This window comes from Nesoenas mayeri (assembly GCF_963082525.1).
Source record: "Nesoenas mayeri genome assembly, chromosome: 9".
NCBI lineage: Eukaryota > Metazoa > Chordata > Aves > Columbiformes > Columbidae > Nesoenas > Nesoenas mayeri.
Genome location: NC_137557.1, coordinates 18,983,118 through 19,002,824, shown reverse-complemented (window position 1 = coordinate 19,002,824; position 19,707 = coordinate 18,983,118). Strand labels below are relative to the sequence as shown.

Here is a 19,707-nt window from a genome sequence, read left to right as displayed (position 1 = left end):
ATATATTATATATATTATATAAACCTTTGTGCTGAACATAAATACTTCAATAAAAGTATTACTGGAAGTCACCCAATGTGATAACAAAATAGCTACCTGGTTACTGAGAAAACTGGATCAAGAAATTGTATATAGCTATATTTTCAAAATGGTATTGAAGCAAAAAAGTGAAAAAAGTTCTGTTTAATGAATTCTTACCTTTCTGTTTTGATCGTAGGCAGAATCAATTCCCAGAATGCTGTTGACTTCCACATAAGGATACTGTTTCTCCAGAATACTGACCACATGCTGCACTTTCAGCTGATCTCCCGTTTTCACTTTGTTATATATCTGAATGAGGGATGCAAATACAAGTTTACAGCTGCAACCAAAAAGCTCCTTTGCTTACCAAAGGTGAGTTGATCTGTCACCTGTATTCCAGTAATTACAATAAGGCAATAAAAGCCAGATTACAAAATGAATTTCATATTTATTAGCTGCTCCTGAGCACTTGTAGCTCTTATAATTACCTTGCTTAGTCATTCCACTGAGATTAAAGGGAGGTAAACATAATGTATGTCTTTAAATAATAACTTGCATCTTTAATTAGAGAAGATATTTGTGAGGGAAAAGTAAGAGCTTAGGGGAAAAAATGCTCAAGTAGAGCATATCTAAAGAGCTTCCCTTCCCTTCAGAACTCAAGACATGCTTATAAACAATACAGCAGGCCTCACATGTAAAGTATGTAACTGTTTCCGTCTTGAAGGCACAAGATTTTACTTTGCCTTACAAATATATATCCAAAAAATGAGAATAAAAGTCATTGTCTTCAAGTCACCAGCAGTTTAATATTACAGTATGCCCCACCTTATAGACATGTTGAACAGTGTCAAACCACAAGTGAATATGCATTTGCTAGTACCTATAATAAAATTCAATGTAGCAAAAGTATGCAACAGGAACTGCTCAAAACAAATTATAATAGCAAAGGGATATATCAGTTGAGAACTCATTGGCAGAATAAGTGAAAAGACAGGATAGAAAAACTTGCAGAACTGTGAAGTGTCACATTTAAACCTAGTTGCACTGTTAAAGTTGGGTCAGAAACACTTCACAAATAAACGTATTGTGTGGTACCAGTATTTAGAGATACTCTGAATACTAACCATGTCAAAGAAAAATTTCTTCCATTATGTACCTATTAGCACATTAAAATAATCTTCCATCCATGGAAAATATTAAAACATAATTTCCTTTTAAAATTAGTACTTACAGACATGACAGTCTGGAAAGCATAATTATTGTCCATTTCTTGTGCCACATAATTGTATGCCCTGAGGAGGGCGACACCAGCATCCTGCAGTCCATCAACATCCTCCGAGTCGTTAACCACAAAGACTAGTCCTATCCTGCAGCCAAACAAATCCCCAGATCATGAACCTGTTATACCAATAAGTAACAGTTCTTCATAGAACTGTCACCTGTGATCATCACCTTAGACAAAGACTAACAAGATTTTGAGCTGAGGAGCCAGGAATCAAACTAGGGACATATAATCTCTAATGCTGAGTCCATCAGAATCTTGCTTTTCATCTCTCTTTCATCCAAAGTACTTGCTTTTAAGTTTCTTTTGGACTGTTAAAGAAACCAAACTGTGTTTTACTAGTAGAAAAACTTACATTCAAAAAATTTTCAGTAACAAACAGTATTTAATAAATACCCTTCCCAACCACCGATACATGATATCTAACATTTCTACAGCGTCCTAGCAATGAGAGTTTTACAACTGCAAAAGTAATTACGAAAATAAAACTGACGTAAAAAAATTCCCATTAAAACACAGCAATTACCTCAGAGGGATGTGGTTACTGAAGAACATCTCTGCCACATTCAGTAACTCTGCTGTGGTCTCATGAGTAGGATCTACTATCAGCACCTGCAAATAAATTGCAAATGAAAAGTTTCTATTCCCTGAATAAGTCAAAATATGGATTTTTTATTAGAGATACCTTCATTCACACTGCAGTGCAGAATTACCATCTGTCCTATTATATTTATACACTGCCAGGGAGATGAGGCCCACTAAATAATACTTCATTTTAAAGTCTTTCAGTCTGTTATCTAAAACATGCTGTCTAAACCACTGCTTTACCCACAAGAGACCAGACTCCTGAGGTACTTTACCTCAGTGTCCCCAGCACCCAGGCTTCTGCCCCTGCCTGTACACAAATCCGCACACTCAGATACCTGTGCGTGGGAAACGGGCATTTGTCAGAACCGGGAAACACAGTGTTGCTCTGCTCAGCCCCCTGCAGAGCCGATCCTGCTGAGGCATTCTCAGAGCAAGCCCAAACCCAGACAGAACGGGGCCATTCAGAATTAATTTAGTGCCCTTTAATCATGCCAAGTGTTGCCATTTCATTTAATAATTTCAATGTTAAAAGTACCAACTCCAGAGAAAAAACCCAACACATTAATGCCCCCACAGCCTGAGGTGATTCAAGTCCCTATTTTCCACTTATCAGAGATCTGTAGGGCCACCCTGCCACATGATGAGTTAAAGCAGAGAATTTACAAACTCCTGATTAGATCTAACTTTACACAGCAACCTAGAGACTAAAAGGACACCCAGGATTAAGCTGAGGGCTGTTGACCATCTTTTGAAGTCCTGGTGCAAGTCAAAATACACTAAATTCTCACTCATCAGATGATAGCTTTGTCCATTGATGGAACAATTTTTGGTGTCTAAACAATGCCACAGAATTGTGCTCAGTGATCTCTGAATCTCAGCCATAACTTACTAGTACAAGGAGAAAAAAACCTTTTAGAAAAGTGTCCTATCTCAAGATAATTAAACGACAGGGAATCCAGCATATATGTAGGTAAGTTGCAAAAGCTGATGTCCCTGCTGATCAAAAAACAAAATGCACATTTCATTTCTAGTCAGACACTACTTACAAAATTATGGAAGTTTTTCCTAATTTGTCTGATCACGCCTGGAAATGTGGGACGCAGCAGGTCTTGCACATTGGAAGGCCAGGAATTGTACCGACTGTCAACTTCAAGATTGTTGATCCACTAAGAAAAAAATAAAGGCATTTAAGTGATTGGCAGTCCTCCTGCTCGAGTCTGAGAGCATAAAATATTTGTAAATCAGACACTATATTGAGAACTGTACGAAAAAAAAAGCTACAGTTTTTAAGGAGAGATAACATAACTTTTCTTTTTCTCTCTACTGCAGTTCCAGAGGTGATTGTGAGCTAAGAACAAAAGTTCCCCTGACAGCTTAAGAATGCACCGCCCAATGGCAAATAAGGTATTTCCGATATCAAACCATACGCACTGAAATCGCAGGGCTTCTGATGTCCACAGCGTAGTCAGAATCTGACGGCTGGATGTTCAACTTCAGGACATTGTGCAAGGAAAGACCCTCAATTCCTAAGCTGTGCAGGCCTTCCATAACACGGGCTTCATTGCGTAGCACATCAATCAAGCTGGAAGGAAGAGAAAAATTGTTGAATTTCAAAGACAGAGCAAATAACTTGCTGTTATCCTAAGTATTAATAGATGAAAAGTATAAACAAGTCTGCTATGTCTGTGCAGCTCTTCTAATTTATGACCCATTTCTACCTGTCCTAAGAAACTTGAGATAATTTAAAACTTTTCAATTATATTATATTTCTAGGAAAAACTACATTAAATCAAAAGAACTAAAGTGTGATACACATATGTAATCTCAATCCCACATTATTGAAACAAATCTGGACAAGATACAGGGTGGTTTCAGATGAAAAATTTACAGTGATTTATCCTTTGAGTATCAGTTTACTATCTTCAGAATAAAATCTGTAGGCTGACAGTCTTGGAGACCATAATCTTGCTAGTTACAGCACAGATCAAAAGAGCAGTACAAAGGTGACTTCCTGTTCTGATATTCTAGGGTATTCCAGTTTTCACATCAGTATTTTTTGTTAGAAATGCACTTGCCTAAGAGGAGGAACCAGGATTTGCTTTTTCGAGTGCTTAACAAGTAAACTTAGTCTAGATATAGACTTTGTGAAGAAGGTTCAACACTAAGTGACTTCACCACCCATGCACAAGCAGAATGCAACCTTGTCAACGGGATACAATTATTCAGAAAAAGAAAACATTCCTACCTAAATATGTCCTGAGTGTCTAAATCAATGAGGAGTCCATTGATGAACAGGGCAGAATCTCCTGGTTGTAATCCTAATGTTCCTTTGAAATACTGAAAGGAAGTAGAAAGCCATTAGAAGAATGCTGTGCACAGAAAAAAACTACTCACGTTTAATGTGCCAAAATTGTATATTTTATTTCCCTTATTGCATTACATTACTTCTCAACTACCATCTTTGCTGACTTGGTGCATACATCCTTACCAGAGGAGAAAACAGCTGAAGCTCTTTAGTGCATAGATACATAAATGGGACTTCTGATTCAGTAGTGGAAAGTCCCTGAGTAGATTTGTAATTATACTCAGATTAAATAATTAGACATGCTTGAGAGAAGTAATTTCTTTTTTTTTTTTTTAATAGCTGACAGCCCACAAAGTAAATGGACAAATAGCATCCAGTTACCTGTCTCAGCTCTTTAACACACAGTTCTGGGCAGAACAGATTTAAACTGCTGGTTATTGCATGGCATTCACTAGTGGAACTAACCACTGTGTCTAAGGTACATGTTAAGTCCTGACCTAGTGGATATGTCATCAATGGAAAGTAGATGAGCTGCCACTGCAGTCTGATCTCCCCAAAATCAGGCAGCACAGTGGAAAAAGTTTTATCAACATTTTAGGATTCCTTCCGAGTACCTCTAAGCCATAACCCTTTGAATGGATACTTCCCCCTGAACTGAGGCACCATCACAGAGAACTATTTTGAATCAGGAGAGATGAATAAAACACACTCCTCCTGAAGGAACTTTCCCAACTCTAGCGTGAAAAGGTCTGTTTAAAAACTACATCACCTTCTTCTAATACCTCTTGTCTTGCAGTACCAGGTACAAAATTACAAAATAGGTAAGAGGCATGATGAACACTGAAGGAAAAAGATAGTCTGTGAACATTTAAAAACACTAATATCATGAAGAATGGGAGCAAAGCAGACAGAGGAACAGCAAAGTACCATGTGAAGTACAAAGAACAGGAAAGCAGCATCTCAGGAAGAGCTGCAATATTTTATTAAATAAATAAAGCTCCCAGAGAAGAGTGGAGCACATGCAGCGTTAAATTGTATCTTTTGGCGGATATATAGTAAACTATAACTTACTAGTAGCAGTGAACTTCACTACCAAATAATATCCACACAAGCTGAGTCATGCAAAGAACAGCTTTAAAGGGCAGGGTCAGATCCAGCCAGATCTGGATCTCAGAGCCTAGACATACTTTGGATAACAACAAATCCACAAAATCATGGCTTTACCTCTGAACCAGTCTGATCTAACACAGAAAAGCCACCAGGTCGCTTTAGCCTGCACTCACATTCTATACTTTGGCCCTTCCAGAACCACATCGGACGACAGCGTCAAACCGCATCCCTTCTTTTCTGATCCTATTGCTACTGAACAACAAGGGATTGCTCTTTCAGAACAGAAATCTCAGGGGACTTGTAAGAAGATTGCAGGTAACTTTGCATTTACTACTAGACTAGGCAAACATAAGTATGTTTAACATAAGTATGTAGTTAACTTTCTCCTTATTTTTCCTACTAAGTGAGACTGAAATGTATAAAGAGATCACCATAGATCTGCATAGATCAGCATAGATATAAGAAAAGCTGTTGTTTGGCTTTGTTTTTATTACCATCCTAAACTTTTATTTTGCACTATATCCAGATTGTACTACCAGGTGTATTTTAATGCTACCAAATTCTGTACAAAAGCCTGTACGAAATTCCCAGGTGGCCAGATGTTTTTCAGTGCTTTGCTAGTGCCAAGTACACAACCAAGCTGTTGAAACACTCTTCTGCAAACACCAGAGTAAAGTCAATGATCTCCAGAAGTCCCTCACAACCTGTTGGGGTTTTTCACGTTTCTGTTTCAAAGCACAGATAGACTTACTTGGATAGCTGTTACATTTTATCCCTTCACTAGTTTCACTCTCAACACACCAGCACTGGAACCTTTTTCTCCTCATAATATTAATTGTTCTATGCCACGGCAGAAGGTTTCAGGTTTATTCTTTGACTTCCTTGTAAAGACTGATGAATTAAAATTATCTAAGCACCATCTCATATTGGCTCATGAGAACTAAATTTCTTCTATATCCTTAATACTGTAAGAATATGCTTAACATATTTGCCTTTCAGGCAACAGCTTTCTAACAACCTATGTTCCATCCAGTTCAGACATTTTAAAACCATCTAAAAATAATACATTTTAAGTCTAATAACCTCCACTAAAGGCACTCACACTTTTAATATCTGATTGCTTTCAAGAAGTTCAGAATACAATGTAGACCTAAAGCTGAAATCAGCTTATTTTTAGCTGTAACCCAGGCCAAGTAGTGCTAGGACACTGAGACTTTACACGTGTGCTGTCCCACTGAACTAAGAACTAGGGCAGAGCTGAGAGGCCACCCTGCAGGCACAGTCCTACAGCCGCCACACTGACCATCTCCAGACACCTTTAGCTGCCAAGCCATGGCTACAAACGAAGGAAGGACTGATGTAACATAGACATCAACATTTCTACCACTGCATTTTTGACACGGTCCTGTCCTATAGATCAGATTAAGACAGTCTGCATGGAAATCCTAAGAAGACCTACGTTGTATGTTTTTTGTAAATAAACATTTTCCCCCAGAGTTACCAACACAGTACTTCCATTGTATTTAATGTTATAAATAGAAGTAATGGACTCTGAGTTCAGATACTGAACACAGGGTCACTTTCATATACAAGTGCTCACCGAGTAACTATCAGAACACTTGAGTACTGTCAACAAAATCCCATATCATCATTCCCTGACACACTGATCTCACTCCAAGAATTTTTGACCATTACTTTCATATTTGAGCAAACAAGCTAAATTATGCTCCTAATCCATATTTGAAAATCCACCACTTCTTTACTTGCCAGATGCATGCTACAACAAAGTTGTATGTGAATATACCAGATCATTATTTGAGCAAGATGTAAACTTTTTCATACAAGAATTATTTTCAAAGCTTGAATTTATATTGAAAACATTAGTGCAAAAGCACTACGTTACTTTCTAGAAGCATTACCTTTTGGTTCTCTTCAACTTCTGCTCTGAGTTCCGAAGAAACAACTGTTTTTGTTATGGCTCTACAAAAAGAAAAACATCATGCTGTGAATCTTATTGTGTTTATCCTATGGGTAGATTCTGTTTATCCAATGGGTAGATTAGGTATCTACTTATCCGATGTTTTGCACCTTACATATAAATATATTTAGTCTCCTAGTATAAAGAGCTGCAATAAGAAGCACTTGCACTTTGTTGTATCATTAAACAGGAGGATGTACTATTTTTTATTATACCAAATAATTCACCAGAACATAAAAATGTTACCCACATGTGCACTCTCAGTGTCTAATTTCACATTAACCATAATAAAAGTGGGCAGCTGACAGAAAGGTAGAGGCGGACGCTGGCAGCAGAAAATAGAGGGATTTAACTCCTCACTGTGGTTTCCCATTCCTTTCCTTACATTGGATCTGTGAACGTACAGCTGTACAGCTCACAAATCTGACTAAAAACACGATGACAGTGCAATGCAAGCCTTAGGAAGCTATAAATAGCACAATCTTAACATCAGTTAGTGGGAAGTAAAAACAGAATTCAGGTTCTTTTTACTCACAACTATAGCTACACCTACACAAAAAAGAGGAGCTCCTGTAATACCATCTTCACAACCCAGGTCACGGAATTTATCAAAAGAAATATATTTCTATGGTGGTTGGGCAGGCCAGATTATGACTGAATTTCTTGAAATTAATTTGAATATTCTCAAGACAGTCACTGACAAAGTGCAAAAAACTGCGGAATGTCACATCAGTTTCTGATGTGAGGTTCATTGGGCTGTTTGCCAGAGCGGGAAGAAGAGTGGGAGCCAGAAGAAGAGTGGGATCCAGTTAATAGATAAAGCTTAAAGCCACCAAACAGAAAACCTACCCAATAAATCTTCAGAACTTGATGCAAAAGGTTCAGAAGCATTTCAAAACAAAATAGCACAGGTAATTCTGTCAGATTTCCCACCAGTCCACAATGATTGCCACCCAAGAGAAACACTGAGATCCTCTTTGTAACATTAGGCAGAGAACTTCTCAGCATAAACGTTCTCCAGTGTTTGCTTGCAGCTAAATGGAAACTCTGACATTAACCCAACCAATGCTGCCTGTCTCAGGTTCTGCTCAGAAAAAAGATAGTAAGAAAACTTCCTAGAACTCCTAATTAATGTTACCTGGCTTTTGTAGGAAAGTTCTGACTGAGATCTTTCATGACCATCAAAGCATCCACTGGGGGAGCAGTCAAAACGCGAGCAGCAGTTTGAAAACTTAAATCTAGAAGTGGAAAAACAGAAGTTGAGAACTCGAAAACAAGCCAATGCAGAGTCAGCTTAGTTTTAGCTTTCAATTTTTTTGCTTATTTGTTACCTATGAAAATTCATTTTCTATCTGTGCCTTTAGATACTTTTAAAAATCTTCCCTGTATTCAGCTTCTGTTTGTTGCCTTGAAGTAAGTAACCCTTTCAAAATGAACCAATGTATCCTGTCTACAGGTTGCTTCAATGACTCCAGACCATCACCTTTTTTTCATCTGAGGTGGGAGGATCTGCCCTTCCGAAGGGATCTGGGCACTTGTTTCACAACCCAGAAATATAAACAGCCATCTGTTGGATACAGGTGGGTTCTCTGTGGCTACAGTGGATGTTCAGCATCTCAAATTAGAGGAGGAAGAGCCTTTCCATGAGTCTCTAGAGAGGATTCCCAGGGAAACAGGTCAGAGTTGCATGCAGCTGCTTTTGAAATAGTTTTCCTTTGGTCTTGAGAATTCTCAGCTTTTCACACCATGAATCTGACCATGGAAAGAAACTTCACATTTCCTTCGCTTTTTTGCATTTAGTAGATCATACAAGTAGTTAGTATAACAGTGGGTGTCTTACTGTACTTCACAATATAGAAAACAATCCTCATTTCAGAAGTCCTTTGAAACAATATTTCTAAAAGCTATTTCAACAGGACTCAACAAAGGCCCTTTAGAAAATCCAGTACTTTCCAATGCAGGAATTTACAGTCAAACTCTCTCAACTGTACAGGGCCACTGCCAACCTCATTTGCATAGAACACAAGAAGATACGTTTACACAGGTTCTTAGAGCACAATACTGAAAGTCTTCACACAGATTACCTTGTAACTGCCAGACTTTCAAAGGTGCCATTTCATTGGTACTTTCCACCAGGTGTTTTCTAAGCTCTTTCAGCTCTTCTGTCAAGTCAGGATACAACTGCCTAAAAGGGTATGAGAGTAAAACAACTTCAGTGGTTTCCTATAAGCAAGTCTTCAAAGAAACTAACACGTGAAATATGCTGTTAACACATATGGGTAACTCAGACATTTAAAAAACAATAACAAAGCAAAAGATCAGCATCTCCTCATATGACAAAGACCAACAACTTAAAACTGAGGGTTACCTTAGTTTTCCAAACAGAAATCCCTGCACTTCATCAATAGGGTCACTTTCCTCTATTACTGTAGCGTTCACGTCTGTGCCTATAACCACACAGAGGAGAACACTATTACCAAGCCATTCAGAAACAGTCATCACACTCATTCTGATTAGTCTAACAAAACTACACTGCAACAATCAAAAATAAGAAAGAAAGGGCAAGCTTCAGGTTTACTTTTAAACCTGAATCCAAGAGATGTTACCTTTACAAATGAACATAGTAACAGCTGAAATAAAACCAAGTTGGATTACTGAGAAGGAAAAGCTGAAGATGAGTGGAAATCTCAGAGACCTGGGCACTGCAGAGGGATTCACTGGGACCCAGGGGCTTTCAGGACACAGCGCCTTTGCAGAGTAAGTGGTAAATGCAACCCTGACCTCAGCCCCAAAATACATGATAGAAAACAGTATTGGAGTGAAGTCCGATCTTGGGCTTAAACATCAAAATGTCCCATTCTACAAACAATACCAGGGCTTCTGCATGACTTTTTGATCACAAATTCATGGAAATTCTCAATCATGTAAATCTTAAGGTGGATCACCTCCTGGAGCATGTTAGTCTTTCTCAAATACTTTTACAAAAAAAAGACTAAGGGTTTTATGTGTCTATACTCTAGATGGTGGCAAAATATACTCTTGAGTCAGAGTTTAGATTTCTATCTAGAAACGGATAAAACTGCAAAATCCTGAAGAAACCATTCAAAATCCAAGTTCTGTTCTCCACAACTGCTATCTCAAAAAAGATAAAAGCAGAAAATTGAAAAGTTTGCAAAACAGAGATCAACACTCTAAAGAAAGCAGCAAAAGCAAAAAACCATGCAGAATTCAAACTGCTTTCCCAAAAAACAAGAACAGGAAAAACATTCTGCTCGTTCTGCTCTGAGGATGGTTAAGTTCAGGCACATTAAGGTAGAGGAATTGCTCTACATCTGAAGAGAAGCTGGTTGTCTGGTAATAAATTAGTTGCATTACTAGTGCCATTACTAAGATCTAGTCCAGAGTCACGACTCCATTGTGCCCTGCATTTCACAAATAGACAAGACAAGTGCCACGGCAAAGATGTTTCATGAAGAACACAATCCCAAAAGAGAGAGGAAGAGAAGTGATTTCAGAGCTGAGAAAAAACAATATCTGCAATTCAGACAGTCATTCATTTCAAATATAAAATTTTCTTTGCAAAACCAAAATGTTAATCTTAAAATACTTAAAATAATTCACCTTTCACCTGTGTATCATCCTTGGCCTTATATTCTGTACTTTTAATAGCCAGTTCCACACCATAGCCAGAGAGGTAGACTTTTTCTTTACTGGGATTCTGCAAGGAAAAACAGTACAACATTGCCACTCTTTGTTTTGCTGTACAAATTAAAAGCTGCCATTTCCCAAAGTCAAGAAATCTCAAGCTGGTACACATCTCAGACATAACTAGAAATGCGTAAGTGAGAAACAGAGTGAGTGATTCTGCAGTAATGGACTGTCATGATTATACTTCCTATTGTATTTCAACAAAACATTTTGAAGTTCAGAGAACAAAGATATCTCTGTGAACCAAAAAACCCACTGAAAACCACAAAGTACGGAGGAAGACAAAACAGTGTTTTCAGGAATCAGTGTGTAAGGCAAGTAGAGCAGGATAGACTCGTGTCATCAAATCAGATAGAGGAGGGAAAGGAACTTCAACTATGAAGCTCAAAAATGAAACATTCCCTGAAGAGTTACAACAGAGAATTACAAAAAATATATAAATCAATGACTCAAGATAGATGCATAACTAGTTCTGACTTTAATGGGGAACAAACATGATCACTTGTTCAAAGTATTTTGAAGTATGCAGGAGTCATGCAACTGTATCAAGATCTATTGTGTAATACACTGAACTCTGAATGCACATAGTCCTACCAGCACTGATAAAGAAATTACTTTTTAAAAGGAAAGTAGTGTGTGCAATGTATGCCTTTATTTTATTAAGAGTGCTAGTGTCGCCAGAAGTGAACCAGCAGATGCTTTTTTATTTTGCATTCCAGCCTGGCTCTTAGCTGCTACACTGCAGGTTTTAGCCACCTTGAGCGATATTCAGCAAAAAATGTCAAACAACTCAAATTTCTCAGAGCTTTTGAAATGTAGCTTTAAACACTAATCCAGTGGTTATGGGCAATTTAGGGGAGGGAGATGGAAACCAGGACATACTGTAATAGGACTGGTAAGTGGTTCTGTAATAAAATGGCTACAGAAACAAGGCCTTTCATTTGAAAGTGGTACCTTAAGGTTAATCCTTGCTTTTCAGAGCATGTAACTAAGTGGCCTGACTCTGGAGAGATCTATTTCCTATAATCTAATACAGGCAGAGAAACTATTTTTTTAGATTAAAGTCTGTAATTAATCTGGAGTTTAACTCTGCATTTGTAAAATCAAACGATCCTCTTATTTAAACAATCAGGAGATTTAAAATACTCTGTATTCCTCAGCTACATGCAACAAAATAAACTTTGAGTGCTCCAAATAAATATCAAGCGCCAACATATTATGCAAATATCAATTTAAAGGGAACAAACTTAGGCCAGTTTTCTTTTTGAAAACCCAGGCCAGTTCTGCTTTCCATGTCAAACAGTTCTGTTACAACGCACAATTACACTTACAGAAATAAAGTGTCTGAGAACGTAAGTGATTTCTCCTGCCTCAGCCTTTAAAACGAGGCTCCTGTGGTGCCTGTAGAACTCCTCTGAGCCGATCTCGGCGTACAGTATGACAACAGGGCTTTCGGGGTTTGACACAGGGTACTTGTGGTCACCTTTGAACAAAAACGGCTTTGGCCTACAAGTAAACATGGAAGATTATCACACTGCGACTCACAGCATTTCCTCACTCAATGCAAGACACAAAATGGATTTTTTTCATGTTTAATCACTCTTCCTGTCTTCCCTGAATACATATGTCAGGCTATTCCCACATACTACCAAGGTCGGCAGCACTTGATGCGCGTTGATAGAGCTCTCTTAGAAACAGGCATATGAAAATGAAACAAGTAGCTAGGTGCTATTTTGAATCTAATGTAATCCTTATTTTAAAAATTAACCACTTCCCTTAATTTTTCAGTTAACTTCTTTTTTTTCCCCCCAAGTGGTGATTCATAAAATCTGTATAAAAAAATGCAAGGCTAACAGAGCAAATGTTCCAGGAACTCAAATTCAAGGGGACCCTGTGCTTGGCTTAGCACACAAACAAGACAGTGAAGGAGAAGACTCTTTTCAACTTCTATTCTTAAATTTTTTCTAAAATATGATGAAATATTTAAAATATTCCATTGAGAAGAATAGCATGTGAGCTATAGGTACCATATGTCTGCACATTGACAAAAGAAAACCCTTTATGCTTACAAAAAACAGAACTACCAAGATTAATGTGACAACAAACTGAAATTTAATGTTTTATTTTGTTTTTTTCTAAAGAGATATTTTATAGTTTATCTTGTTACTAAAAGTTACAATCAAGTTCTGTTCCTGTAAAGAAACCTGGATTTGAGATATATTGTGTGGTAATAGTTCTCCTTGTTAACACCAAGAAAATTATATGGGGAAAAAATACTATGCATGCTTCAAGCCTTTCGTGAAACTCTCTCTCTTCTATTAACAATCATTTTAATACGCAGCCCAGCTCCTTCTGTTCTCCTTACAAACTAAAGGCTTTAAATATTCCTGAGAATTTCTACTGTCCTTCGACAAATGGTATCCAACCTTTCCCATATGCTTTTAAAGTATTCCTCCTCCTAGCAGGATATGAGAGAGCAAGAGATAAGAAAACAATCATTCCAGCCTGGATTAATAAGAAAAAAGAGACTGCCACTGTGTGCGAGCAATGGACAGTAAAAATCAATACTGAAGAATGTAGAAACTACAGGTTTATTACAATCTCTTTACAGCAGTAATTCTAACTGGGCTAAATTTTAAGAACTAATCTAGTTATAGGAAATTAAGCACATACCTTTCTGAAGCTGTCTGTAAAAGGTTTCCAAGGGACTCAAATTCACACGTTTTCTCCCCATGCACAGCAAAAAACAGAGTACAGCCCTTTGGTGGAGGTTCATCTGCTGCTATCTGTATTAAAAGATTTGTAATAAAGTAGGTTGAATATACCGCTTAGAACAGGTGAAAATGATACCAGCATAGCTCTGTAGCAATTGCTCTTCTGCAGTTTCCTAAATTCTAAACTAGTACTTCTTCCCTATTTATTACATAATTTAAATGCAGGGTAAATATTGCAAAATTGAGATTTAAGTCTTAACTTACAATAAACAGTTTTCCAGTCTAGTCACTGTAATATTAGTTCCAGGTATAAAAAACGAGGCTGCAACGGTGGAGCGTTTGGTTGGGGTTTTTTGTATTACACATCAGAAACCTCCGTATTTATTAAACATCAAAGGATAAAATGATTCCAGATGAAAAAGGAAGATGTCTCCTAGTATTACTTAGATAAACCCATTATAATACAAGACAATCAACGGCCTTCCATGTATGGGTTCTAATCTTTAGAGCTAGATGTTCATGGATTACTGTCTTCCAGCACATACAGCTGAATAACAAGAACAGCAGCAGCATCACAAGTATCAACAGAGCCCTAGGGATTTTCTTCATAAAAAATCTATATACATTTATTAGTGCACCAGGCATTGAAGACAGGCAAACATTCTGAAATCCCAATTCTTTAGTCTGCTCTAGACAGATGGACTCAAAGTTGGCACTCAGTGAAATTAGAATATATATATATACCCACACACAAACAGATATATATATATATATGCGCTCTTCAGTGCAGAGGTGTAGAGCACTTCATCAGTTGAAGACTTTTTATATTCTCAAATGTCGCTTACACAGCTCGTTCCTTCCTGGGCCTTACGTAAAGCTCTACAAATCCTTTGAGGAGTTCTCGTGTGCTGTACTAACCTGTTGAAAAGCTTGAACTGTTGCCGAGTAAGAGCGTAAAGACAAGGAAAATTTCAACAAATTCTGCTGCAAAGGTGACAGAGTCTGACAGGCGATTTTCAGCATTTCATGGTAAGAAGAATAATCGCTACCTGCAAAGTCAAAGTACAAGCAGTTATCTCTCAATACCACATTCTCACTCAAGAGAGGCTTTTCAACTGAACCGTGATTTATACTAACAGAAGCCCTTGACATTCATTGTAAATATACACATGACCATTCCTCCTCAATTTTCATGACAGATGGATGAAAGTGAACTTGACCAGAGATCCATGAGAGCACACCACTACATTCCTGAGGCTTGGGGAGGAGGGAAACACTTAAAATCGCTCCCATTTAATTTCAGTTGAGAAACAGAAACACAGATAAAAAGCATTTATAATATCTTATACCTCATGTTGAAACAGAAACTGGTAAGTAAAACATGTTTCAGACTCGTCCACTACAGCTTTTGTCAAACAGATATCCAGAAGCCTTGAGCACTTGGCAGTAAAAACATAACTGAAATCAGTCCTCATTTGACCTTTATAATGCTAACACCACAGAAGACAAAACATGTTTTTCAACCATGTCACCTATCAGTCATCATCAAGAAAAATATTATAAAAACTTAGAATCATAGAATCATTTAGGTTGGAAAAGACCTTTAAGATCATTGAGTCCAACTTACCATCTTGTTCAGATGTCTTAATATTCTGACTGGCTTCCACAAAATTCCAGAATTTTTCTTGACCTTCTTCTGATAAAAATTCACTGAGTAAGAAGAGAAGAGTTAGCTAGATCTATGAATCTTCTCTGCAGTTACAATTGTAATACTTTGTCAAGCTTTACAAAAAGTTAGCTCCTACTAAATGTTTACCTGTATCAGAAAACCATATGTTACTAGAAAAAGCAGACAAACCCCAAGAAATAATAGTTGCAAGCCAGGACAAACAGTACATGAAAAAAGCTTGTACAGTATTTATGAATCTCTCAAAGACACTGACAGACAGCAGTGTCCGTGCTGGGCACTCTCCTCCCTAATGCTTTTCTTTGCTAGCTGTCCTTTAGGAGGAATACACATTTTCTTTGCTGTAACAAAATGTCATTTGTTGGCACTAGTAGCTTTGGTGGGGTTTGCTTGCTTTTAAATGAGCAAAAGGAGAAGTCACAGCTTCAAATCATATTTAATTCACCATATATTAAGCATATGATTACGTAGGTGTACAATGTTAGATAGTAAAATAATTCTCTGAACATTGCTAACAACAAATACTTCACCATGTCTAAACTTGTAGCACAGTTCATATGCTGAAGGACGCTGCCACACACGGTATGGAGCTGTCACAATAGCCTGCGTGTGCGTTTCAACCTGCTCTGACCCAAGGTGTTCGGTACTTTTTGAACAACTGGGGAATGAATCACAGTGCTGGGCTAAGGAAATAGAACAGCGGGGATGATTTTACACTGCAGTGCTGCACCATTCTGCAGTTCACCCCAGGTGAACAATCCTACTTACCCAAAGGCTTTTAACATAATGTTTAGGTTATATATAAAGCCTTTGGCACACTTCTTTATTTGCTTACTATTTCATGGTCTCCTACAGTGAACTTTTCCTGCATTGCCAGGATATTTAATTAATGGCATTAACACCTCAGCTTTGCATTTTACTGCTTAAGGATTTAGCATAGAAGAAATTGTCCCCAGGCTGACTTACACAACTGTTCACAAAGCAGTTGGTTTTAGATGATCAATGCACAACTCACATGAGCAAAATTAAGTGCACACAATAGGTGTCTATCCAACCTATGTCATCAATGAAAAAAAACCTTTTACTACAGAATCTTACAAGACCATGCTAAATCTCTCTATCTAGTGCTTTGACTAAAATTTAATAAGGCAATAAATACTTACTATAGAATTATTTGTTATTAATGTTTGTTCTAAGGCACAATGAAAGAATATACCACACAAAAAAAATACTACTATCTCCTTTAAAGTGTTCGTCCCATCTCCCCAAGCACAACGATCCTGTTCAACTAAGTGTTATTACTGCCAATGAGTTAGTAATGATTAGAATCCAAGGTACCACAAAACAAGGGAAAAAGAGAACACATTACTTTATCCCCGAGCATATTCTGATTTGTTTATGAATAATCACAATGCACGTACCTTATTTCAAGTAATAAAGGAGTTGAAGACCACTTTGTCGTTAGAGATGTTGTCACAGCCTTAGAATCTCCTTTTACAAGTGAAGAGCCGAACCATATTCCAAGAACTGCAATAAGTATTCCCATTTTATAGAAGCAGCCTAAAAAAGATTAAGAAAAAAAAAGTTAGTTTGCATTGTCTCTCTTTTCAATACAGAATCTCACATATCCAAATATTTTAAGGCATATTTTAAGATACAGTGGCCTATTCAATGCAATCCATCAGTGAGATAATCATAATCTCAGCTGGTCTTACAAAATCAGAAATACTACAAAAACATTAAAAGAGACAAGGATTTTAATATCTGACTCCTGAGCTGCAATTAAACCTAAATCAGTTCCAGCTTCCTCTATGTTTAAGGTTTCAAATAGACTTGCTTCTCTTCTGGGACACCCACGTCATACACTACGTACTGGTAAGAAGTGGTATTACTAACAGTGCATATTTCAAATTCGGTGGAAAACCTTCCCACCGTTCATTTTACGGGAAGTGAAGTCACACTTTGTATTTGCGCAGCCTCCCCAGCTGGTGTACTAACCGGTGCGGGAAGAGCCAGGCAAGGTGGAGGTTCCGCAGTCAGCCCTTCAGGCTCTGCTGCGTACAGCGGGCTTCTTCTCTGGGGAATGAAGAAACAAGCATTTCCTGGGTGCACTAAGTACCACCAACTTTACAAGCTGAAAAATGAATGAAATAATGAAGACAGACTCCAATGATACAGCGTACTGCAAGAAATGAGCCAAGGAAAAACAAAACCAGAACCATTACTGTCCTTTATGTGTACTTTTATGCCTATATATTCTCTGACAGCTGAGTGGAATTTCCACACCCACACCTCTTAAGCTTATGGAAGTCTTGAATTCTTCTGTTAGTCTCCAAAAATTCAAGCTTTTTTCCCCCCTCTCTGACTGGAGTATAATATACACTCAGGCCCTTTTGCACTTATTTTCCTGGGTAACTCATTTTCCATTCAGCCCCCAACTGGAATGATAGCCCACTCAAACTGCAGCTGGATCACACCCAACAACCTGTCGGGATCTAACTTGTGTCTCTTTTTCATCACGATCTCAATGTAAGAAATAGTCTTTGCATATACGTATGTATCTGCAGCTATAGGTCTACCTGCACGTAGACGGAGAGACAAAACAACCTCATCCTACTCCATTTAAAAATTTACACTGCTCCAGCTAAAAGTTCACCAGCAATCACTCACCCATTGCTCTTTCTATATCTCCATGCCCTTTTTTTCTGAATAAACACAGAAACGCCCTGCTGGAATATCCAAAGAGCAGCTTGCCCAGCTGCACAGGACATTTGCTTTGTGCTGCACATGGGAAGCGGACAGGTGGCATCGCATGATGGGACAGTCACAAGTGCCACCTGCCGTGTGCCAAGGAGGAAGCTCGGTCAATATTTGTGGAATGAAACCTTGGCTTCCGCCGCATGCAACAAAAACACAAGGGTTGCAGTTTCCTCCCAGAATCCGACCCTTCTTATTCCCTGAGAATTGTACACAGTAGTTTGGAACGTGTGAATGAACACACCGTACTGCATTCCTGCAACTAACAGTCTGATGCTGCTCTCTCCTGCCTGCTTCCCTGTTCTGTGAAACACTGCAACAGAAGCCTTTTCCTATATGAAACAGGAAAAAAATAAAGATACCTCTGTCACCTGACGCCAGTTTAACCAGCTGAAAACATGCAGATTAGAAAATATCAACATTCCGTGAATAATAACAGCTATAAAATGAAAGACCAGTATCTCAAAAAAAAACCCACCCCACGATGGAGAACAGAAGAGGTAAGAGGCGCAGGAAGGAACACAAGTGATTGAGGAGATCCAGCTGTGTTTGTGTGAGATAACAAATCAAAACCCAAGCTGAATTACGACCTTGTGAAGTGGATATTTGAAGGCTCATTTGTTTTTTAAATATTTTTCCTCATTTTTCATCGTTACTCAATTTAAAATACAGTTGACTTCTGGAATCTTGCACCCCTTGCCTTAGAGAGCGGAATTAGCCACCCCGGAGCTCCGGGTCCTGCTGCAGTGTCACAGCCCCGGCCTTGGCACCTGCCGAGCGCTGCGCTTGGGGACAGAGGCAGAGACACCGGGACACAGCCCTGACGTGCCCGAAACAGCCTGGTGCTGTGAGCGGGGGGATCCCGGTAACCGGGGTCACCGCTGTAGATACTGAACCTACAACGTGTCGTTTGACTGATCAGTCCTGAATCACACGCTGGAAGACTTTTGAGCGGCAATAGCTGGTTCTAGCGCCTGCTCCGAGCACCGGCCGCTGCGGGGCGGGAGCGGAGACTCGGCTGACGGCGCAAAACCGGAGAGCGGTAAAAACCCGGGATGTCCGCTCGTTGCCGCCGAGGGGCGACTGACGCTGCCGCGGGCTCTGGCGCTCCGCAGCCGCTGTCCGCTGAAGGACCGACACCCCCGCCGTGCCGCGGGCCCCGCTCCTCTCCTCAGGGCTGCGGTGGAGCCGTGCCCGGCCCCGGCCGCAGCCGCCCCGGCCGCAGCCGCCCCGCCCCGCCCCGTCCCGTCCCGTCCCGTCCCGTCCCGTCCCGTCCCGCCGCCCGGGCAGCGACCCCTTCTCGCCCCGGCCCCGCGCGGGTTGCCGTGGTAACCGCACCTGCCTGCGGCCGCCACGCTCCCTTCCGGCTCGTGCCGCTCCCGCCGCTTCCGGGCACGACGCTTCCGCTGCCGGGAGAGAAATGCCGGCGCCGCCATAGAGTTATAGCGGGGCAGCGCCAGAGCGTCCCCCGGCCGCCATCTTGGGGGCGCTGGCGGGAGGCAGCTCCCCTGTCTCCTGCCGCTGCTCGGCGGGACATCGCGCCCGCCCACAGAGCCC

General features: G+C 39.5%; 1 protein-coding gene across 1 annotated transcript in view; it reads right to left on the bottom strand.

Moving 5' to 3' along the window:
* UGGT1 (UDP-glucose glycoprotein glucosyltransferase 1) overlaps nucleotides 1–19,506 on the bottom strand; it is a 40,363-nt gene extending 20,857 nt beyond the window's left edge. Inside the window, exons 1-18 of the mRNA XM_080349983.1 lie at nucleotides 19,489–19,506; nucleotides 17,392–17,527; nucleotides 16,815–16,953; nucleotides 15,334–15,416; nucleotides 14,621–14,755; nucleotides 13,666–13,774; nucleotides 12,324–12,498; nucleotides 10,906–11,002; nucleotides 9,653–9,731; nucleotides 9,369–9,469; nucleotides 8,423–8,522; nucleotides 7,226–7,286; nucleotides 4,137–4,228; nucleotides 3,323–3,473; nucleotides 2,938–3,057; nucleotides 1,830–1,915; nucleotides 1,253–1,388; nucleotides 199–330 (exon numbers count right to left, since the gene is read on the bottom strand). Coding sequence (XP_080206109.1) covers nucleotides 199–330; nucleotides 1,253–1,388; nucleotides 1,830–1,915; nucleotides 2,938–3,057; nucleotides 3,323–3,473; nucleotides 4,137–4,228; nucleotides 7,226–7,286; nucleotides 8,423–8,522; nucleotides 9,369–9,469; nucleotides 9,653–9,731; nucleotides 10,906–11,002; nucleotides 12,324–12,498; nucleotides 13,666–13,774; nucleotides 14,621–14,755; nucleotides 15,334–15,416; nucleotides 16,815–16,939 — 1,782 coding nt within the window. The 5' untranslated portion in view covers nucleotides 16,940–16,953; nucleotides 17,392–17,527; nucleotides 19,489–19,506. The remainder of the gene's footprint in view (nucleotides 1–198; nucleotides 331–1,252; nucleotides 1,389–1,829; nucleotides 1,916–2,937; nucleotides 3,058–3,322; nucleotides 3,474–4,136; nucleotides 4,229–7,225; nucleotides 7,287–8,422; nucleotides 8,523–9,368; nucleotides 9,470–9,652; nucleotides 9,732–10,905; nucleotides 11,003–12,323; nucleotides 12,499–13,665; nucleotides 13,775–14,620; nucleotides 14,756–15,333; nucleotides 15,417–16,814; nucleotides 16,954–17,391; nucleotides 17,528–19,488) is intronic.
* Nucleotides 19,507–19,707: the final 201 nt, after the last annotated feature.